Genomic DNA, 23975 nt, shown 5'->3' with positions numbered 1-23975 from the left:
CCCAAGGGAGGGGAACATTGTGAAATGAGCTGTACATTATGGTTCACAGTTTGGCTGCAGGATGCCACGTGTGTTTTCACAGGCTCTCACATAGAGACAGGGCGAAGTGATGTCAGGGCTGAATACTGTAGGAAGCATTCATTGCTAAGACACAGTTCAGGACCCTTGGCAGGAGGGAAGGGACCGCAGTGAGTCCCTGAAATGGAGGGGGATGGGAGGTGGTTCACAGAGAGCTTGTGGAGGGTAATGGAGGGCTGCAGGGAGCCCCTGGTGGGTGCAATGAGCCCACCTGACAAAAGGAACAAAGTGTGCGACCCTCCTGGTTGCTAAGATCCAATCATTCAGCAAGTGAAAATATCTCCTCCTCCTACAGGAAAAGCATTCAGCTACCTCCTTGCACACCCAGCTTTGGCATTTGATAGGGCTGTTGGATGGGGGCGAGGGGGGCTGGTGGTGCATTTGGTTAATACATTCCTGGAAACCTGAGTCCAAACTGAGATCCAGGAAGAGGAGGTTATTTGTGGTGCTTCTAGTGGTGTTTTGTCATGACCCTGCAACCAATGGCATGGCTTGAGATTCCTGCTCAGGTTGAGGGCAGCTGTGAAAGATCCCAGAGCACTCTTAAGAGTTGGGGGGTTGGCATCAGAGGGTGTTTGCCTAACTACAGCTTGCAGAATTAAGGCCTGAGAGGGGCAGTTTCTTAAAAGCTTGTCTACACACACAAATTGTACCACTCTAACTCCACTGGTAAGGGGATGCACCATCCCCCCAGGTACAGACACTATTATACTGTTACAAAGGTGCTTTATGCAAGTATCGCTAGTCCCGTACAGGAAGGGACCAAGCCATACTGACATAAGGCCCCTTTATACTGGAGTTACTGCATCTACATTAGGAGGTGCACACCCTAACCAGCAAAGCTGTGTAGACCAGGCCTAAGGAGCTGTTGCGTCTCCATGAGCATGTGCATAACTTCCATTAGCTCAGAGGAGCCCTTCCCTCAGCACTCGTATGGATTTCCAGGACAGCAATAGTTACCTTATTAACTGCATCCGGCCAGTTCTGTGTTTCAAGGCAGAAGGCTGAATGCTTGGGATACACAGAGCCCCCTTTGCCCTCCAGCGAGCCGTCCAGGAAATTTCCAGTGTAGAACTGGATTCCAGGCTGAGTGGTGTAAACCTCCATCGTCCTGCCACTAGGGGGATGATGTGCTCTATATAAAGAGATGCAGTTTTGTACCCAGGGAGCAAGGACAGAAAGCAAGATGGGGAAGGAACGGAACCTGGAGAGCAAGGAAAGAGGATAGGCTGAGAAGAACTGAGCAGCACTTCAGGACACAGAGCAAGACTCCCCTCTTTGTCCCAGCTTCCTCACAGGAACAGTGACATTAATGAGAAGCCTGCAGGTCATGCAATTTTGTAGGGCACTTGGCCTCCCTGGCAATTAGTGCAGTCTAAATGCCCAAGCAATGAGGAGGCCAAGAAGACAAAGCTGCAGCATGGGGATGGCCTCTTGTGAGGGGAAATACATTGAAGACTGGGAGGCTCAAATACTCTGGTAATGGGGGGCCCGTAGATGGAAGGGACAGAAAATTGGGATCTTCCTTCAGCATCCCCGGTCGATGCCCTCTGTGCTGCAGGCTTTACACAGCTGATGTACTTGAGTTCCCACCTTGCACAGTAGCGTCGAGCCTCCGACTGTTCCAGGCAGAAGTTATGGTCAAAGCCAGGGAGCTGAAACTTCTGCATGTGTCTTCCAAGCTCTACCGGCTTCCTCAGATCAAAAGCTGTGTCCTGCACCGCAGCCACCTCTCCTGGGGGGAAATAGCAGAGGGAGGCTCTCGGTGAGCAGACAGCCTGTCCTAGCAGCTCACAGAGAGGCTCCAGGAACCATAAAGAGAAGGACACTGCAGCTCTGAAATACTGAACTATGTCAGTGAATAACTCTGTGGTAGAAATAACAGAAATAAACGTGGGACTAGACGGGACCTCAACAGGTCGTCTAGTCCAGTCCCCTGCACTGAGGCAGAACTAAGTCTTAGAGACCATCCCTGGCAGGTGTTTGTCTAACTAACCTGTTCTTAAAATCCTCCAATAACAGAGAGTCCACAACCTACCTAGGTAATCTGTTCCAGTTCTTAACCACTCTCACAGGTAGGAACTTTTTCCTAATGTCCAACCTAAATCTCCCTTGCTGCAATTTAAGCCCATTGCTTCTTGTCCTATTCTCAGTGGTTAAGAAGAAAAATCTATCACCCTCCTCCTTGTAACAACGTTTTACTTACTTGAAGACTGTTATGCCCCATATTGTATTACCAACCCAGCAAAGCAATTCAGCACATTCGTATCTTTACGTTCCTGGGACTATTCTTGTGCTTAGAGTTAAGCATGTGCTTGAGTGTTCTATTAATTATTATTATTAACTATACTGTAGCACCTGGGAGCCCCATCGTGGGCCAGGTCCCCCTGCATTAGGTGCTGTGCAAACACAGAACACAATAAGAACAGGAGTATAAAATTTGTTAGTCTCTAAGGTGCCACAAGTACTCCTGTTCTTTTTGCGGATACAGACTAACATGGCTGCTACTCTGAAACAGAACAGAATGACAGTTCCTGTCCCAAAGAACTGATGTTCTAAGTAGTGAATCTGCTGAATCAGGGTCTTACAATCTGGGTGTTTTTAGAACTGCTTAGAGAACTTTTTTAAGTGAGCACTTCATGCTGCAGAAAAGTGGACAGCCTGAGAGATGGAAACTCTTTGCTTAATGACAGAACGAGTTCCTGTACAGGCACTGGCTGTGCAGACTTCCCCACAGGACAGAGCCAATATGGCTCAACCTGGCACCGAAGGGACCACTTGTAGGGATGACAGACTAGTCTCCCATTGACTCCTTGGTGCTTTCAGTAGCAACGCCAACAAGGACGTGCAGGAGGGTTCTGTGCTGCCCACAGGGACCAAGCTCACAGGCTAATTTCATGCAGACCAACAACTGGGCATCAGAATGGCACCATCAGCCCCTAATGCAGTCAATGTTTCACATCCTGCTGTGCTAAACATCACCCAGCTATGGATAACAGCTGGCCAAATATGCAAGGCTTTACACACAGCGCAACAGCATTTCCCGGCATGTTCTGCACATCTGTGAACACCTCACCCAATTACTTCCAAAGCCGAAGGGGATGTGCTAGGCAGAGCCCTATTAATCTGGGGAGAAACTGGAAAATGAGAAGGGGGAAGGAGACGCACAGGGAGCCCTTGCCACGGATTAGCAAAGCCACAGCTTTAAGCACTCTGCAGTTATCCCGAGCTGGCTGATGGCCCTGCCAGCATAACCATAACACTAACGCAGTGCTGCCCCATGTTGACACCCTGAATCACTGGCCTCCTAGACAGACTGAAGACAAGTAGTACTGGTGAGGGGAATGAGGGTGCGCACACACCTCCTGTCCTGGGGGTGGGGAGAATGGGGAGCACACCAAACTCCTGACAGGGTGGCTGGGAGGATCTGGTATGTGGAGAGAAAAGAAACGGGGGCACACAGAGCTGCAGGGAACCCCTGAAACAGAGGCACTTGGTGGGGAGCCCACAGGGAGCTTGCGGGGAGAATGGGGGGCTGCACCGAGCTCAGCCCACAGAAGCTATTGAGTGTGCAACCCTCTTGTTACAAGGCCAGATTCACAGGGGTTGTTCCCTCTCATTGATGTTTGGATGTTTGCCTGCGTAAGAACCTCAGGATTTGGGCCAGAGCTGTTAGACATTCCCGACATCAGATCCACTCCAATGTGATCTGCGAAGTGACAAAGCTTGTGAGGGCAGGGGCCTCCGTTTAAGAAACACCAGCAGTGCAGAGCTGGCAGAAGCAGTGTCCCTCTCGGCATTGCTGTATTGTGACATCACACGATCAACAGGCACTGTCCCCTCCACACCCGTCTGCTTGAGACACCATTAATCTGGTGACAGGGTTCAGCTGAGCAGCAGATTCAGGCATCACCAGCTCTTTCAAAATGCACCCTTCACCACGGCGCTGCAGGGGGCACTGTTGGCTGAGGTGAGCCAGCTCACGCTGCTGAGCTATGGCCATCTGAGACATGCAGCATGCCCCACTCTTAAGCTTTATAGTAAGAAATGGAGCAGGTGAGGAACCACAGCCAGCTGCAAGGAAGGCAAAAGCTCACTTAGCTTGCAGCGCACTGTGCATGCAAATGCGAGAGGGCTGCTACGAATGCCAGGGACAAGGCACAGTCTGAACGCTGTGCTTAGTGTTACTGTGTGGTGGGCCACTTCAGCAGCCTCTCGGAGTCTAAAAAGCGGGAGAGAGACAGAGAGGAGAGAAAAATGGAAGAGACAAAGAGACTTAGTAAAAGAAGGCGGCAATTAAGGCCGTGTCCACACTACAGAGCCGATGCCGACCGAGCCTCCTGTACAGACAGCTACGCTGACAGGAGTTTTTCTGATGGCATAGGAACACCACTTTCCTGACCAACGCTACCAGAGGGCTTCTGGCTGCACAGCTGTCAGTATAGCTGCTCTGTCCGGTGGGTTTTGCCAGCTTGTAGCTAGGAGGTGAGGTGTCTTTCACACTTCTAACTGACCTAGCTGTGCCACTGTAAATTTTAGCCCACGTCGCAGTGTGCATGGCTGAGGAAGGAGCTGCTGCACCTACAGCTCGGCAGGGGACATCAATGGGCTGTTCTCTAGGGTATCTTGCAGAAACTCCCAGCAAAAAAAGAACCGATCCAGGTTTATTCTTGAGAGGAAAATCTTCTCCTGGGGGCTCACTGACTTCAACCATTTTCATTCACTTAAAGAGAGGAGAGGGAATCTTGGTCTTTTTACCTACACCCTCTCAAACCCCAGGATGAACACACCAACCCCTCCTCATCACCACTCTGGATGGAAGGACATACCTATACCCATTTCACACCCCTGGATAAATGGAGGCACTCTCACTCATCCTCACACCCCCACACTCTAGGCAGACATACACAATGCAACCCCCTGGCCAGAGAGATGCTCACAACCCCTGATCAATACAACACTGGTTACACTCAGTTCAGATGTATCAAGTTTCCTTCACAACCCTAAAGGCTAGAAACCTACTCTTCCTTTTACGTGAAGGCTGACATTCTGCAGAAGCTCAGAACAACCAGGACAACTCCCTACTCCCCTGGGGCTAGGGGACTCGAAATGGTATTGAAATTACAAGCCATTACTTTAGGTTCCAAGAGGTTTCTTGGTCTTACTGGCATGTTAGGGGGCTCAGAGGGAAATGTGCCATCTGGGTCTTCAGCAGTCAGTATGCAGTGACCCAGCCTAAAGTCAGACAAACTGTGCTTCTCTGCCTGAGGGACCAGCCTGTTTTGTCTCTCGCTCCATTTGGGGTGTGTGTGTGTGTGTGTGTTACATTTCTGCATTCTAAGAAATAAAGTCGCGTTATGTTGCAGCCTTTCAGACAGAGTGTAAATTGTTTCCCCACCCTAACTCCCTGTTTATATTCCCTGATGATAGCAGACGGGATTTAAAATGTTAAGACATGAGGCAGCAAGTCAGCATGAAGTGCACACAACATTCTCTAGCTCACCACACTTCTAGAGTAAACCCACCAAGACATGGTCTGATGTTCTGCAATTCTCTTTTGTTATCACAGAAGGCCCATAGAGCAACACCCCTGGAAGAAGTAGAAAGATGCTAACATGCAAGCACACTTGCTTCAACAAGGCGACTGCTGTATGTGGTTTCTTTAGATAGAAGCTCTAAGAAACAGCAATCTTAGAACTGGTTACTGAAAACAGCAGTCGGCTCTCTCAACAAACAAAGCGCTGCTTGTGCTAAGGAAGAGCATGTGGGATTTTTCTAAACTCAGTCAACAGTAAAATAATTAAGTGGATGGAACATCTACTTCCTCCCTCCTCCTCCTGGTACCGCAAACACACATTGACGCTCAGAATCATGTCGTTTTGCTTCAAAACAAGGCAAATTTGATATAAAAACTTCCAGGGCTGACTCAGAGACATGCCTTTTAGGAGCGAGCCGTGTTCAATAGCCAAGCTGTTCTCATGGCCCTGTTGCACTGGTTTCACATGGTGCAGATTCAGTGTGCATGCATCGCTACCTACCTAACGGGATGATCCAGTGCTCAGTGAAACATCTCTATTGCCATTGGATAGAGTCCTACATTTTTATCAATAGCACCTCTAAGAGTGAATTGGGCCCTGTCATAAACAGATAGTTAAGGGTTAATGTCTCTTTTACCTGTAAAGGGTTACAAGCAGTGAACCTGGACCACCTGACCAGAGGACCAATCAGAAGACAAGATACTTTCAAATCTTGGTGGAGGGAAGTCTTTGTTTTGTGTTGTTTGTTTGTCTGTTGTTCTCTCTGGGTTCTGTGAGTAACCAGACATACCTACAGGCTCTCTAAATTTCTGCTCAAATAGTGAGTATAAGTACAAAGGCGGTTTAGTCTTTTTAATTGTTTTCTTTATTTGCAAATGTGTATTTCGCTGGAATGATTTTAATGTGTATTTGTGCTGGGGGGAAGGGTTCTCTCTAGTGTCTGTAAGCTGAAAGACCCTGTAACATTTACCATCTAAATTACAGAGACAACTTTTACTTTTTTTTCTTTCTTTTTATTAAAAGTTTTTCTCTTTAAGACCTGATTGATTTTTTCCTCTTGTTGAGGCTCAAGGAAATTGAGTCTGTACTCATCAGGGAATTGGTGGGAGACAGGGAGAGAGAAGGGGGGGGGGGGGGAAGGTGGAATCCCTCTGTTTTAGATTCACGGAGCTTGAATCTGTATTACCTCTTGGGGAGGGGAAAAGAGGAGGGGGAAAAGTGCATTCCTCTCTGTTTTAAGATTCAAGGAGTTTGAATCACAGTGATCTTCCAGGGTAACCCAGGGAGGGAAAGCCTGGGAGAGGCAACGGTGAGGGAAAGGGTTTACTTTCCTTGTGTAAGATCCAGGGGGTCTGGGTCTTGGGGTCCTCTAAGAAGGTTTTGGGGGGACCAGAGTATACCAGGCACTGCAAGTCCTGGTTGGTGGCAGCACTACAAGATCTAAGCTGGTAATTAAGCTTAGAGGGATTCATGCTGGTATCCCATCTTTTGGACGCTAAGGTTCAGAATGGGGGTTATACCATGACAGGCCCCAAGCCCTACTACAAAAGATCTGAACAGCAAAGCCAACAAGAGCTTCTGGTAACTGTTTAGTCCAACACTTTCAAATCAGTACACTAATTTCAGGATGCCTCAGACTCTGGGAACCCAGCTTGTGATATCTAGGGCTGTTTTTTCCGAGGTGCTGAGTACCCACAGGCTTCCATTAACTTTGAAAGGAGTTGTAGGGGGACAGACCCTCTGAAAGTTTGGCCCCCAGGATCTCAGATTGGGTACCCCAAAACTGAGACATGCAAAATCAGTAGCCACTTTTCAAATGCTCTAGCCTTAGGGAGATAACCTTCTGAAAGTGAGGGCCTGATTTTCCACTCACTCCCCCAGATGTAATGCCATTGACCTCACTGGTGTTATTTCACATTCGGAGCACTGCGAGTCTGGTCTGTCTTTACCCCAGTGTTGTTTTACGCTCTGCACTACAATGGGAAATTCTGCTTTGGTGGGGATCCCAGTAGAAAATGCTGCACCCCCTCAGACCCAGAGCTGCTTCGATGTCACAGGTCTATGGGAACCATCAAAAAGCTCTATGCTGAAACTTGCATTTTGTCCCTTTGCTCACACTGCCTCCCTCTAAGGTGGCTGTGATCCCAGTAACCACAGTGCGCTTTCTCTTCTCAGATGAGCAAACTCGTGACAACTCTGCAGCACAAGAACTTCCTTCCAGCACTAGAAGATGACAAACTGCTCCCTTTCTCTGGGCCTTTCTACTTCACATCATGCTGCTCAGTGACAGGGCTGCATCCAAAGCCTACTAAATTCAATGGGAGTCTTCCCACACACTTCAGTGGGGTTTGGATCAGGCCCTCGGTCAGAAGGGAGAAGGCCTATGCACTAAGTGAGCAGTTCCCTCCTTCACTTCCCTGGAGGCTAAGCCTGTCATGCCATAAGGTCTGGGATCTCCAGTGAACCAGTGACTGATACAGTGAGAGTCTGCATGTTTTCCCACAAAGTGCAAACATGCATTCAGTCTGGCCCCCTTTTAGCTCAGATTAAAGAGACAACAAAACAAGGAGAGGTGTGAGGTGCACAGCCTTAACAGCTTGCTAGACCTCCGTGACAGCCAGTTCCCAACGCAAAGGGCTATTGGTGTTATTTGTGGTGTTTCTTTCCCTTCTCCCACAGTCACAAGAGGTAGGGTGACCTGGGGCAAGCCACTTCCTCTCTGTGTCTCTCCCCAGCTGTAAATTAAGGATAATCTCCAGGCCAATCCCCATAAGCGTCAAGTGCCACATCCTCTAACCACCCTGCTCTATTCCACCACTGTCAGCTCTTGCCTCTTTCCAGCAGGAGTAGCTGCTGCAAGCCGTCTGAGCCCTGCACCTCCTGACTTGTGCCTGTGTGAACCATGCTCAGTTCTCGTGCACCGAAGCTGATACAAGCCCACTTACTGCAAGTTTTCTTAGTCATATCCCACAACCACTTCCTCCACATCCCTTCTCTCCACTGCTTCAGAGAGCTCCTGTAGCTGGGTGTCCTGCATCATGGCAGCATAGCATGCCTCCACCACACGGCAAACTGGACAACAAATGGTTTGGAATAAGAGACAACGATCTCCTAAAGTAGGCTGGAAAGATAACTGAGACCAAGCCATGATTTAAACTTCTACTGAAAGGAAAGAGAAGAGGAAGAACATTGAGGCCCTCTGATGAGGTTTTTAGCATAGACACAGCAGATCTTCAGGCCCCCGTCCAACTGATTGGTGCTTCTCAGACAGGAAAATTAGAAAGCTCCCCTTATGGGTAGATTACCCTACTGTAGGAGAGTCCCTGTGTGGCATATACAGTAGTGTAGCCAACTCTGACTACCTGTTCCAGCATCCCCTTAGGCACAGGGGTGGGCCAGAAGCATCTTGGACTCTGGTGATCCTTGGTAGAACAGTCCCTATGGGAACATTATTGCTGGCATAATTTAGAGCAGACCCGAGATTGATGTAAATTCCACCAGAGACAAACTACTGCCTAGCCAGTCAGTCAGTCATGACTGAGGCTTGGGCAGTCATACCTAGTGGTCAGAGCAGTGGCAGTCAGAGGCTAGGAACAGCTCTGAAAGTCAGTACTGGAGTCCCAGAGCAATCCAAGAGGAATGTCCACCATTACAGCCAACACGGGAGTTCATCTTGTTGTACAGACACTTCCTGGTCTCCTCCTCCTGAGGCAGTACTCCCTGCGGTATTTATTTCTACAGGGTCTATACGGTAATGCATGCAGCCCTACCATTGCTGCGGGTATGCATCTGCCCTCCTCCAGACCCAGGTTCCTGTCCTGTCCTGCAGAACCTCACAGCCCCAGGATTAGGGCAACAAGGATGTTGCCTATAGCCATTTTTCCCCACTCCCTCTGTGTCCTGAACAGGTTAGCTGGCCCTCAGGATCTGGCCCATGGTTCTCAAAGAGTTGCTAGATATTTGTCACTTCAATGGTGAGCACAAACTAACCTTGGCTGCCATTGATTTCCTCCATCTCCTTATTGCTATACAGAACACACACAGTGATTAGTTGATTGGTGAAATGGATGAGGGCCAAGGCTGGATGAGTGCCACCTCCAACTGCAGCTAGTTATTTTAAAAACATAAAATTATCTAGGCTGACTCAGGATTTAACTTCATATATTCTCTGTGGTTGAGTTTCCCAGCACCCAGCATTTTCATGAACATGCTGTATTGTGCAGTACTCTCGGTCACACAATCACCAGCATTTCCCCATCTCCTGACGACACCTCATGGTTTACCCTCAAGCACCATCGGTGCACAAGTCACAAGCTAGCTATGAATAGAGCCGGATCTGCACACGTGGCTGTGTGGTGTCACTGACTGCTTCAATGAGGCGATGGCTACTGCAGATCACTTGGCTTTGCTATAAATCACTATCAGCTGCTAGACTGCGGCCTTATGTGATCACATAGTGTGTGATTGGAGTGCAGGGGCTGCTGAGAAGGGGCTCCCACCAGAGAGGCAGGGAGTGGGCAGAGCTGTGACTCCATCCCTAATATCAATCAGCAGAGATGGCTAGCCATGTGGGGAGCACTCCTTATATGCACTCCTTAAAGAGATACAGCAGTTTATGCACCCCTCACACTCTGGAGGACCATGGAACTCTGGGTCACAAGACTGGACCTTACAGGCATCATCAAACCCTCTGAAATTAACAAGAAACTTCTGAATGGGTTTGTTCTGCACATCAAGAGTTATACCCACATAGCAACGAATACTGCCAAGGGCTATGTAACCAAGGAAAGGTATAAGGAGAATAACAGACCAAACTCCACCAGGACTGTGGGTGGAATTAAACATCTCTCATGTGCTGCATTCAGAGTACAGAGCAGACTACTCATGGCAGATCAAACCAGGGGGCTCCAGCATGCACTCCGTACCCCATCAGGCCTACCATACTCTTACATTATTAGTATTTAAGTACTATAACAAGTGACAATTGGTAAATAAAGTGTAGAAGAACATACCCACATAATCACTCTTTAGAAACCCTAACACACACACTTCAGCACATAAATAGGTGATCCCTGGAAACAGATCGAGAGGAAGAAGTAGAGAGAAGCTAGAGAGGAATGTAATAGTGACCTGATATGCTAATAATAAAGCCTGTAGAGAGGACAAGGTCACAGAGTGTGATTTCTTCGCTTCCAGTGGACCTTAAGTATTGTTTGAGCCCAAAGCATTCAAACTCATTACCAAAAAGAGTTATAAGTTATGGGGAGATTTTCAGAGGCACAGCTGGGAGTTCGGTGCCTAGCTGCCCTTTGAAAATCATCCCCTTCTTCACACTCACACAAGGCCATCATTCCCCACTCCCTGCACACACCTTTACAATAGGAAACAATACTACAGAGCAGGTGTCAAACGCTGACAAAAATACTAGATGGATATTCTGTGTTTGGTGGGGGAGGTGGAGGTTGTGCTTACCTTTAAGACCATTTTGTGTGGGGCTGTGGGGGTTTTTTTCAGCACAAGTAGACACCTGAGTAAAACAGTTTCTCTCTTTAAAGTGACTCTTCCTCCACTCAGCACAGTCCTTGACAACAGGAAATTACGCAACACAGTCGGTGCCACATGCTGCCTGCCAGATTTGGAAGCATAGGTGTAAGTGACAAGTAGCGGGAGATCAGGGCCACGGATCACAGCCATCGGTTCTCTGGCACAGTGCTGCCGTCTGTGATCAAGTTTTGTATGAACTATTTTCCTGGCAATTGACAGGTTTTTATTTGCTTGGATTTATCGCCAGTGCGGGTAACTTTGAATGAAATGACAAACTTCCCATCAAACAGTTAATCTTTTTGTTGCTCTGAAGTCTCGGTTTGGGGACATTTCTCTTCTCACATCAGCAGTCACAGCCTCACCTCGCTGCTGACAGCCCTGACTTTTCGGATCTACTCACTTTGAACTCATCCATTGCTCTGCACCAGTTCTTTGCAAATGCTCAGAATCACTCTTTATCTTACAAGTCATGCATTTTTGTGGCTTTCGATCCGATCTAACTGTAGAATTCTACTCAATACATTAGAGTGGAGGAAGAATTACTTTAAAAAGAGAAGCTGTTTTATTCAGGTGTCTACTTATGCTAAAAAAAGAGACAGTCCCACACAAAATGGTTTTTAAAATATACACAACCTCCACCTAACCCACTAAGCACAGAATATCCATCTATTTTTTTGCCTTAATGAATTCATTTATCCAAAATGTTAAGAGGCAAATAGATACAGAAAACAAGAATGTCAAGCCAAGGCACATTTAAAAACTTAAATAACCAGCCAGGTAATTGCTAACTTTCAAGAACAGATGTTACTTAAAATACATGAGCATCCACTGAAACATTACACTAAGGTCCCAATTCAGCAAGGTAAGTGCTTTGTACTTAGCATGGGCTTAACTCTAAGCATGTCATCAGTCCCACTGAAGTCATCTTTTGCCATTTTGCATTCTGAAGCCCAGGGGAATACTGATGTGCCTACACACAGTCTCTTGCTGAATTGGGTCCTGGATTTGGCGAAGATGCATGAGGAGTAATAATGCAGATTCACTTAGACCTACTCACACCCCTGCTCCCAAGTGCAAATCAATGTGACTTGCCCACAGCGGAGCCGGAAGGCATATGGTAATGCAGACTTGCAAAAACGTCAAGGAAATAAAACCTACTAGTTCCAGTAAAATTTTGCTAGCCGAGGCTTACCAGAAACACTGACGCACACAGCCCTCCCACCCTGCACACTCATACAGACATAGACACACACCCCTGGACAGACACCCTCTTCAGACCACCAGGTGGACAGAGGGATACACACCCCCATCAATCCTTGGGTGGACAGAGGGACACACACACCCATCAATCCCTGGGTGGACAGAAGGACACACGCCCATCAGACCCCTGGATGGACAGAGGGACGGACACACACACATGAACGCACACTTGTCAGACCCCTGTGTGGACAGAGGAACACACATACATGCATACAAACCTGTCAGACCCCTGGGCAGAGAGAGGGGGAAACAGACACACTTCACTCCAAACTTGATCTCATCCTCTCACATATCGTTAACACCAGGCACTCACTCTCTCCCACAAGTGACAACCACGCTACCCTGCCATTCCATCACTGCTCACCCCTCCCCGCATGTCAGACACCCCAACTTTCCCTCATTCATCCCCCGCGTGCCCATAACGCTGTGCCCCTCCATTTCCTCCTACCTCCAGCTCGTACGTTCTCTGGTCTCCTCCACCTTAGCTGCACAAATTAATCAATTTTCTGCTTCCCCCACCCAAAATGGTTAGCTCTTCAGTGCAGGAGTAGCCATCTCTGCCCTAGCTGGGCAGGGGCCTCCCCTCTGCTCCTCGGCGCTCACAAACAGTCCCTAGGGAGACACTGGTGTTCTGCTAGGACTGCTGGGATCTTTGGCTCCTGCCCTTCCTAGGTCTTGGGAAGGGGCCTCTGCTGCTGGGTGGCAGGCGGGTATAAGGCCAATCTGGGGAGCAGCTGGTACAGCAGGAATGCTCTAGGTCTGGCCTCAGCTGGTGTCAAGTGAAGACGACAAAGGCACAGAGAACCCAGTAAATTTAACTCCCTCTCTCCCTCACCTAAGAGGAGCAAGGAGCCTGGACCACTCAGGCAGGGCCTTTGCAACTCCTTCTCCCTTCTCCATGCTGCTGCCCCTAGCCAGGTTGAGTGGTGCAGCCGCTGCAGGCCTAACTGCACCAGAGATGGGCATCCTCATGGGGGAAAGCTGCAGCATGGCTTATGCTCAAGTCGGGTGTTTATGCTTGCAACAAAAACCCTAAGGCCTAGAAACGTGGGGCCTGGCTCAATTCCAATTCACTTCAGCACAACTCCGCTGAAATCAACAGACTGACAGTGAAACCCTGGAACAGGGAGACTTCCACACGGGGAAAGACCTCGCCAAAAATGTTAAAGGATTCGCCTTTCCTCTGTTGCACACAGTGTGTGACCATCACCCACCAGCACTCATTGTATTTAAGTGTCTCTGAGGTTAGACATGGAAACCACCAGAGCCCTCCATTGAGGTTTAGCTGCCAGTGCTTTGCTGGCAGCAGGCCTGCCAACAGCAATTCCAGGCAATGGGCATGGCCAGGGCTTCCACATTGTCCACCCTGATGCCTTCACCGCTGCTGGTACCACCCCACACACGCCTAGGAGCCCTGCGGCCTGCCTGGATGATTTAGAAGGGCCTGGGGCTCCCAGCTGCCACTGCTGCATCTGCCATGGGCCCTTTTAAATCACCTGAGCCCCTGGGCAATTCCCCACCCCCCTCAACGGTCCTGGCTGGCAGCAACAATTTGAGGAGAAAAACGCCACATTCTTCTCTCCCTGCTGTGGCACCTGACACTTCAGAGGCGCCTGGGGTGCTTTAACATTTTACTTTTAGTTTTAAAATTGATTTGGGACTGATTCAAACTTTTCAGCATTTGATTCAGTCCTTTTCGAAAAAATTAATTTGCTCAGCACCAAGGCAGTTATTCATAATACAAGCTACCAGGCCTGCTCCTCGGCTGGTGTCAACTGGTGTAGCCCCAGTGAGACAACAATCGAGTTATGCTGATTTATGCTAGTTGAGGATCTGACCCATTACATGTGAAACAAAGCAATCAGACTGTACCTGGGAGTCCCATAATGTAATATGATCAGGCTTTGAGGGACTGATTATCCAGGCACAGTTTATGGGAATAGAAGGACCTCAAGATCATGTGGAAAACTTTGCTAGACAAGCATGAGTAAGCCAGACATTGCAAGAGGAAGGAAAGGGGAAAAGGAACCAGGTCCTAGCACTAGGAGCTGCTCAGCTGGCAACAGCACAAGCAGCTGGGCTGGAGGAAGGAGGTGAGGATAACGGGGGGAGGAGGACATGAGAGGCAGCTGGAAGCAAGTCTCACAGGCTAGAGAGACAGACTTGCGCTCGTGTGGTTTGGGCTAGTGCGCTCAAAACAGCTGTGAGACTTTGGCACTGTGGCTTAGGCTGAGACTTGGACTGGCCACCCAAACTCAAGCCTAGGAGGGCAGCGAGCCTGAGCCTCTGCCAGAGCTCCAATGTCCGCACAACTGCTTTTAGCCTGCTAGTGCAAGTCTGTCTACCCAGGCTCGGGACTCGCTCCCAGCTGCAACATAGACATACTCACAGGTACCTATAGACACCAAAAACCACAGGCAGAAAGGGTTTCCCTGGCTTCCCCTCCCTACTCATTTACACAATGGAAGTATGGAGACCCATGATGCCCCGAGATGATCGGATGAAGTTACTCATACCTATGTGTAGCAGAGTGAAGTCCCTCACCCTGGATTCCTCTCTGCAAACAGTCCTCACACAGTCTCATGGCAAGTTCAACCCTGTGTGCCTCATTTACAAGTCATGTTCCCCACAACATGAGGCTTCTCCCTTCTCCACAGACACATGATGGGGGAAGAGATCCTGGGCTTCTCTGGCCCTTCCTTCCAGCCTCCCCATTCCTGTCTCTCCAATAACTGTCCTCTGATGACAACCTGAATCACCCACCTTGTTTATTGGTTAATTACCACATTTATTTGCCCCATGTGGGAATGCTCACCACATGCCCAGAGTGGTGAGTCAGCCTGTGGCTACTCACACTCTGCTTCATCCACTGAGGAAAGTTGCAGGAACCTATCAGTGGTTTGAATGTAAATCACCTTTCAAGGGTGCTAGATTTAAAAAAAGATAGAAACCCAGGAAGTTCTGAATTGAGCTCCCAAATAGTCAAACCTCTGAAAGGAGAGAAATTCACAGTTAAGGCAGACAAATCCCCTTAACTCTGCCCTTGTGGTGAAAGCAACCTCTCAGCTTTCTTCCTTGCATGTGACATATGGAAAATGTCCATCTCAGAACACATGGCTATGTAATTCGTTTCACACCCACATCTCTGGAACAAAGCAGGATGATGTGTTACCTCACCAAGTGCTCTTTGTACAGCCTAGGCACATGAGCTCTTTAGACATGGAGCTAGTGTGTCGCTGTACAGAGGACATGTGACTCACTAGCTGGCATACATATGAGGTCAGAGAGCCCTCTCCTCTGCAGTACATGGCAAAAAGTGTTAAGACTTTTAGAATGCCACTGATCCCCTCAGAACTTTGTCTGATCTCTTCAAATTTGATGGAAGGATCCCAGATGGGACCCAGATATAACCTCTCAGTGTGGAGACACACGGAGCTTTTGGGGGGATTTTAAATGGAGGCCAAACATCAGGCTCATCTGTTGAACCTCAGTTAACCGTGGAGCAGGTACCAGCACCAAAATGGGGGCTACAAGACCAAAGCAATCAGTCACACTAGGGCTTAGGGAATTGCTCTCCAACTATGTTTGGGTGAGGCAAGGGTCAGTTCCGTGCAAACTGTGGAGCTGCCTCACCCAAGGAGAGCTATTATCGTGTGACTTTGGACCCCCTTTCGTGCTAACAGAAGGATCAAACCATTTCCTAATGGAATAAGAAACTTCACTTATGTTTAAGAATGACTTTCCTCACCTTAGAGCCAATCCTGCTCCCACTGAGCTACAAAATCCCCTCCCTTCAAACAAATGCAATTCTCAAAGTCACCAACCAGTAGGGATCAGGGTGTCATCCACAGGCAAGTAAGAGTCTGCTTCTATGGAGACCATATGGTTGTAGATATCATGTGATCCCTAGGAGACAATGAAAGAAATGTTTATACTTACACTGTACCCCTTACATGCATCCAGGTATCTGTGCAGGGTGTTTTCCACTGGTAGTTATCAAACCACATGGACACTGACCACAAACTCCAGCAAAGCCCATGTTACTGGATTGCAGCGTTCAAACGTTAGTGACTTTGAGCTTCCCTACAACTGGCACAGTCTCCACATTACCCAGGAAGCAGACAGAGGCAAAAGCAACCCTCACAATCCCAAGGCTTTAATCCCACTCCACTGCTCATTACACTCATAGCCTTATCAATGCTCTATACACAGTCAAGAACAGAATACTTGTCAGAATGATAGCTTTTATGTCCTGGTACAGTGGGCATACTGAAAAGCTTGTCGTCAACTGTACTGAGCTAGAAATTTCCACACCCACAGAACTCCTCTCTGTCTGCCTGTCCTGCACTTCCTTACTGCTTTCTCCCCTACTGCACAGAGGGAAGTTACTAGGGAAGGTACCATATAAAACCTAAGGTAGACACTCTCTTGGGGCCAGATCCTCAGAGGTATTTAGGCACATAACTCCCACTGATTTTTTTTGACGATCTGGGTCTTTGACTGAAAGCTTTCTGGTACAAGGACTGTTTTTTTTGTTCTGTGTTTGTACCCTAAAAAAATTGCTAAATTACAAAAAAAAAAAAAAAAAAAAAGGCTAAGATGCAGGCAACTGTGGTTAAACATGTTAATGATTTTGCTAAACAAAAGCATAAGTGTAAAAAAATAAAAGTAACTGCTAAAATTGAAAAAAAAAATCCCCCAAATCTTTTTCCAAATCAGGCCAATCCTCATAATGCTGAAACCATTAAATCTTTGCTGTAACGGAAAATCATCCATAAGTGTTTTTCAGTATGCAGTTCTCTAATTTGGCCATTACAAAAACCAAATGGGTCATGGCATCTTACTATTAATTATCAAAAAATTAAATCAAGTAACTTCAGCTTGTGTAGCTGTTGTATCTAAAATGTCTAACCCAATTAAATCTGTAAATCCCAAAGCAAAATGTTTTTTTTACCATTGATATTGCCAATGGCTATTGGTCAATATCTGTTTCTAAGAAAAGTCAACATTTTCTAGCTTTCACAGTAAAGGGGGTTCAGTTCACTTTCCAAGTCTTACCCTCAAAATTCCATAACAGCCCAGCTATCTTTCATGAACAAATAAAGCACATTCTGTCTAGGTTTTACAAACCATCTGTTTTATTTCAGTATGTAAATAACATTTGTTTAGCAAAAAAATTAAAAAAAAACAAAAAAAACTAAAGTGCCTAAATAAGCTTTTACAAATCATCAAAAGAGCAATACTAAAGTGTAACCCAACAAAAGCTACAAGCCATTTTGGCACTACAGTAGATCAGAAGGTGTCAGGGTCACAAATGCTGCATGCTGTGGTTGGAAGTCTTTGTTCTAGAGGGCAAAAGTACTTCTGGGCTGGAGAAGGAAGGTTTTCTTCTCTTGTGGCTGGTATTCTGTGTAATATGGGTCTGATCCTGCTTCCACTGAAGCAAATAGCAACCTGCAAACTCCCTCTCCCCCCAACTGAAATAGGAGCAAGATTAAGCCCTTAAATGTGCGTGTCACTTTCTAATCAAGGTAACAACTTCTCACACAGAGACACACTCTGGCCACGTCCAGACTAGGAATTAAAATCGATTTTAGATACGCAACTTCAGCTACGAGAATAACGTAGCTGAAGTCGAATTTCTAAAATCGAGGTACTCACCAGTCTGGACGGCGCTGCATCGATGTCCGCGGCTCTCCGTGTCGATTCCGGAACTCCGTTCGGATTGATGGAGTTCCGGAATCGATGTAAGCGCGCTCGGGGATCGATACACCGCGTCCAGACTAGACGCAATATATCGATCCCCGAGCAATAGATTTTAACCCGCCGATGCCGCGGGTTAGTCTGGACGAGGGCACACTGTAGCTGTTATGTCTGCTCCATAAAATGTGCTTATGCTGCAAATTATATTTGTTTACTTTGCCTTATCATTAACTAATTAACTATACACTGATGATACACTGCAGTTGTTAAAACAATGGCATTGATATAGTTAAATTACATAGAAATTCTAAACTATCTCTATCTAGCATGTTTCAAAGAGGCTTGTTATCTAAGTGTAAGAATGTAACAATGCTTTCAGACGCAATCCTCACTGCACAGCAGTATTGGGAGAATTTATTTTCTATACCTTTGCCTTCATGCCCGATTATAAATGTAATGAGAGCAAAATGTAATTGAGAAGCAGTGTGGTCCACACGGCAGGGTATGGTGACTCAAGAGTCATGAGCTCTACTCCCAGCTCAGCTGTAGACTTGCTGGGTGACCTTAGACAATTCACTTTCCCTCTCTATGCCTTTGTTTTGTTCTCCTTCCAGCTGTTTTCTGTCTTGTCTAGTTAGACTGTGAGCCAGGATTCTCTCACTACATTTGTCTACAGCTCCTAGTGTGGAGGCCCTGATCTCAGCTGGGGCTCTAGGCACCAGTAGAATGAGGTCAGACCAAGGGACATGTCAGCACAAAGTGAAGTACCTATGACACTGGGATACACTTGCATCACTGAAGCAGAAATTATTTAACGCTTTGTTAGCTGGTTGGGTTGTTCTGGGTTTCCTGGCCCAGAAACAATGGGGAGTAGAAAAAAGATGGTTACTCACCTTTGTAACTGTTGTTCTTCGAGATGTGTGGCTCATATCCATTCCAGTTAGGTGTGTGCGCGCCGCGTGCACGTTCGTCGGAGATTTTTACCCTAGCAACACTCGGTGGTCCGGCAGGGCGCCCTCTGGAGTGGCGCCGCTATGGTGCCCGATATATACCCCTGCCGGCTCATCCGCTCCTCAGTTCCTTCTTGCCGGCTACTCCGACAGTGGGGAAGGAGGGCGGGTTTGGAATGGATATGAGCAACACATCTCGAAGAACAACAGTTACAAAGGTGAGTAACCGTCTTTTCTTCTTCAAGTGCTTGCTCATATCCATTCCAGTTAGGTGATTCCCAAGCCTTATCTAGGCGGTGGGGTCGGAGCGAGACATTGCGGAATGTAAGACCGCTGAGCCAAAGGCGGCATCGTCTCTGGACTGTTGGACCAATGCATAGTGTGATACAAAGGAGTGGATGGAAGACCAGGTGGCCGCGCGGCAGATTTCCTGTATGGGAACATGGGCCAAGAACGCGGCAGATGAGGCTTGAGCCCGAGAAGAGTGGGCGGTGAGATGGCCAGTCGGGACGTGAGCCAAGTCATAACATGCCCAAATACAGGATGTCACCCAAGATGCAATCCGTTGGGAAGAGACTGCCATGCCCTTCATACATTCCGCTACCGCTACAAATAGCTAAGGTGAACGTCGGAAGGGTCTGGTCCTCTCGATGTAAAACGCGAGAGCCCTGCAGACATCCCGAGTATGCAGCTGCTGCTCCCATCGCGATGAGTGCAGCTTTGGAAAAAAGACTGGCAGGAAGATGTCCTGATTAACATGAAAGGCAGAGACGAGCTTAGGGAGGAACGCCGGGTGTGGTTGCAGCTGTACCTTGTCCTTATGGAACACCGTATACGGAGGATCCACAGTCAAAGCTCAAAGTTCTGAGACTCGTCTAGCCGAGGTGACAGCGACTAGGAACGCTGTCTTCCAGGACAGGTACAGCAGCGAGCGTGTGGCTAAAGGCTCAAAGGGGGGCCCATGAGCCTGGTTAAGATGAGGTTCAGGTCCCAGGTAGGGGTTGGGCGTTTGACCTGGGGATAGAGTCGCTCCAAGCCCTTAAGGAATCTGGAAACTATAGGATGGGAAAAAACAGAACTGCCAGCCTCCCCAGGATGGAAGGTGGAAATAGCTGCAAGGTGCACTCTTAGAGAAGAGATTGCTAGACCTTGCTCTTTGAGAGACCATAAATAGTCCAAGATAGTGGAGACTAATACAGACTGCGGAGAAAGGTCCTGCTGGGCGCACCAGTGACAGAAGCGCTTCCATTTAGCGAGGTATGTTGACCGCGTGGAGGGCTTTCTGCTTCCCAGCAGCACCTGTTGCACTGCGGCGGAACAACGCAACTCCGATTGGCTCAACCAGCCAGCAGCCATGCAGTCAGATGAATGGACTGCAGGTCCGGGTGGTGCAGCCTGCCGAAGTCCTGCGTGATCAGGTCTGGGCAGAGTGGCAGGGGAATCGGGTCTGACAAAGATAGGTCAAGCAGCATGGTGTACCAATGCTGCCTCGGTCAAGCCGGAGCGATCAAGATAAGGCGGGCTTTGTCCGTGCGGAGTTTGAGAAGAACTCACTGGACGAGAGGAAACGGTGGGAAGGCATAACAGAGGTGGCCCGTCCACGTTATGAGGAACGCGTCCGACAGGGAGCCCGGGGAGCGACCTTGTAGGGAGCAGAACACCTGGCATTTCCTGTTCTCCTGGGAGGCAAAGAGGTCTATGTGGGGAAAGCCCCACCTCCAGAACACTGAATGGAGAATGTCCGGACGGATGGACCACTCGTGCGCCAGGAAGGACCTGCTCAGGTGATCTGTGAGTGTGTTCCGGACTCCTGGAAGGAAGGAGGCTACTAGGTCTATGGAGTGGGCTATGCAGAAGTCCCATAGTTGGATCACTTCCTGACACAAGGGGGAGGACCGTGTCCCTCCCTGTTTGTTTATATAATACATGGCCGTTGCGTTGTCCATGAATACTGCAACACAACGGCCCTGCAGATGGCGCTGCAACGCTTGGCACGCCAGCCGGACCGCTCTCAGCTCCCGGACATTGATGTGTAGCGTCAACTCCTGGCCTTGGGTGCGCAGGTGCCCTAGGTGAGCACCCCAGCCCAGAGAGGACGTGTCTGTTGTTAGGGACGTGGAGGGCTGGAAAGGATGGAATGGCAGGCCTGTACACACCCGGGACGACGTTCACCAACAGTCGGGGAGCCGAGAACGCTCGGCGGAACTGTCAGAACGATGTCTATGGCATCTCTGCCTGGCCGATAGACAGAGGCGAGCCAGATTTGAAGAGGACGCATTCGCAGCCTGGCGTGCTTTGTGACAAACGTGCATGCAGCCATGTGACTGAGGAGACCAAGGCAAGTGCGAGCAGAGGTTGTTGGGAAACTCTGAAGACTTTGGACAAGGGAGACTATGGCCTGAAACCGGCTGGGGGGGGGTGGGTAAACTGGCCGTCGCCAGGTTGGAGTCCAGCATTGCCCCGATAAATTCTATCCTCTGCGTAGGCACCAGAGTTGACTTGTCCAGAATGAGGATCAGGCCTAGACGCATAAACAGGTCCTTGATAATGGTCACATGGCTGATGACTTGTGCCTCGGAGGCGCCTTGGATAAGCCAGTCGTCAAGGTAAGGGAAGACGTGTATTCGACGACGCCGTAAGGAAGCAGCGACGACCGCCATACACTTTGTGAAGACACGAGGGGCTGAGGAAAGGCCAAAGGGGAGGACAGTAAACTGGTAGTGTCGATGGTTTACCACAAAGCGCAGATACCTCCTGTGAGGGGGATAAATTGCAATGTGGAAATATGCATCCTGCATGTCGAGAGCGGCATACCAATTTCCGGGATCCAGGGAAGGAATGATGGTTCCCAGGGATACCATGCGGAACTTGAACCTTTTGATGAATTTGTTGAATCCTCGCAGGTCTAGGACAGGCCGGAGGCCCCCTCTCGCCTTGGGAATGAGGAAATATCAGGAATAAAACCCCTTGCCCCTTAACTCCTCCGGTACCTCCTCTATAGTTTCGATTGAGAGAAGCCTGCAGACCTCCTGGATGAGGAGCTGCTCGTGAGAGAGGTCTCTGAAGAGGGACGAGGAGGGGGGGTGCGAGGGAGGGTGTGAAACAAACTGAAGATGGTATCCAAGCTCCACCGTACATAGGACCCAATGATCTGACGTCAACTGGGACCACGCCGGAAGGAACGGGGAAAGGCGGTTGTAGAACTGAAAGGGATCCGGGGAGGCAATTGGTACATTGCTCTCGGGCGCACCCTCAAAAGTTTGATTTGGGTCCCGGTGCTAGTTTGGTGGGACCAGAATTGTTACCCCCTTGAGGTCCAGACCGACGTCTGCGATTGGTACGACCTCATCTTCTGGCAAAGTCTTGCCTTGGCCGAGGCAGGAGGTAAGGGCGCTGAGGTTGGGAACGGAAGGACCGTCTTTGAGTCCGAGGCGTATGCATTCCCAACAAACCCATAATTACACGGTTGTCCTTTAGACTCTGCAGTCTGGGGTCCGTCTTTTGGGAGAACAAGCCTTGTCCATCGAATGGCAAGTCTTGTATGGTATGTTGCAGCTCAGGTGGCAGGCCGGACACTTGCAACCATGATATACGGCGCATGGCTATGCCAGAGGCGACCGTTCTAGCTGCCGAATCGGTGGCATCTAGCGAGGCTTGTAAGGAGGTCCTCGCGACCCTCTTCCCCTCCTCCAGGAGTGCTGCAAATTCCTAGCGGGAATCCTGCAGAACCAACTCGGCAAACTTCCCGACCGCCTCCCAGGGATTGTAATTGTATCTACCCAGGAGGGCTTGTTGGTTCGCTATGCGGAGTTGGAGGCCTCCCGCGGAATAGATTTTCCGTCCCAACAAATTCATGCGCCGGGCCTCCCTAGATTTAGGTGCGGGGGCTTGTTGTCCATGGCGCTCCTGTTCGTTGATGGACTGTACCACCAATGAACAGGGAGCGGGGTGCACGTAGAGGTACTCATACCCCTTGATAGGCACCATGTACTTCCGTTCGACCCCTTGGGCTGTGGGTGGGATGGAAGCCAGAGATTGCCAGATAGTGTCTGCTCTAGCCTGGATCGAACGGATGAAGGGGAGAGCCACTGTGGTGGGTGTCTCTGCGGACAAGATGCTAATCACCGGGTCCTCCACCTCTGGAACCTCCTCTACCGGCAGGCTGATATTCTGGGCAACACGCCGCAAAAGGTCCTGGTGTGACCAGAGGTCAATCAGAGGTGGCCCCGATGCTGACCTGCCCGCTACTGCCTCATCCGGGGAAGAGGAAGATGACAGCCCCGGGACGAGTGGGTCCTGTACTGACGCCTGGTCCAGGGGGACCTCCGTCTCTGGAAGATCATGCGGGTCCGGAGCGTGTGCACTGGTTTCCTCTGTGCCAGCAGGAGGAGGTCGGCTGACGGTGGCCTCAGGCACACGGTGCTCTGAGTGACCGGAGCGTGATGGGCCAGTCAGTTCGCCTTGGGCTTGATGATATGCCCAAGGTGTCCAAAAGGACCACTGGTGAGGTCCGTGGTCCGGGCCATGGGCATGCATATCCGAATCCCCGTAGGAGGCACTGTCCGCATGGGAGGAGATGGATGGATGACGCGAAGGCCACGGAGGAGCTGAAGTTGATTGGACCAGGTCTCTGTGTCCATTGGACTCCTGTCTGCACGGTACCGGCGAACGGTACCAAGAGTCGTAGCGGTGCCGGGAGCGGGACCGGGACCTGCGACCAGTGCAGTGCCGGGAGGTTGACCGGTGCCTCACAACTCCATGCCGAGATCGGCTGTGAGAGGTACAGCAGTGCCGGGATCTGGACCAGTGCTGAGAGTACCGTGATGGAGACCGAGATCTCGAGCAGTGCTGCGAGTACGACCGGTACCAGGATGGAGAGCAGTACCAGGACTGCGAGCGGCGC

The 23975-nt window shown here is 49.3% G+C and overlaps 1 protein-coding gene across 8 annotated transcripts in view; it reads right to left on the bottom strand.

Moving 5' to 3' along the window:
- The window catches only part of GALM (galactose mutarotase), a 72145-nt gene that overhangs the window by 582 nt on the left and 47588 nt on the right, over positions 1–23975 (bottom strand). For 7 of the 8 annotated variants that reach the window (XM_030558274.1, XM_030558276.1, XM_030558277.1 and 4 more), the window contains 3 exons: positions 16244–16325; positions 1672–1813; positions 1039–1282 (listed from right to left, as the gene is read on the bottom strand). In XM_030558274.1, the coding sequence (XP_030414134.1) occupies positions 1039–1282; positions 1672–1813; positions 16244–16325 (468 nt within the window). The remainder of the gene's footprint in view (positions 1–1038; positions 1283–1671; positions 1814–16243; positions 16326–23975) is intronic. The other variant, XM_030558271.1, reaches the window with a different exon arrangement.

Source organism: Gopherus evgoodei, chromosome 3 (assembly GCF_007399415.2).
Source record: "Gopherus evgoodei ecotype Sinaloan lineage chromosome 3, rGopEvg1_v1.p, whole genome shotgun sequence".
NCBI lineage: Eukaryota > Metazoa > Chordata > Testudines > Testudinidae > Gopherus > Gopherus evgoodei.
This window is presented reverse-complemented; position numbering and strand designations above follow the sequence as displayed.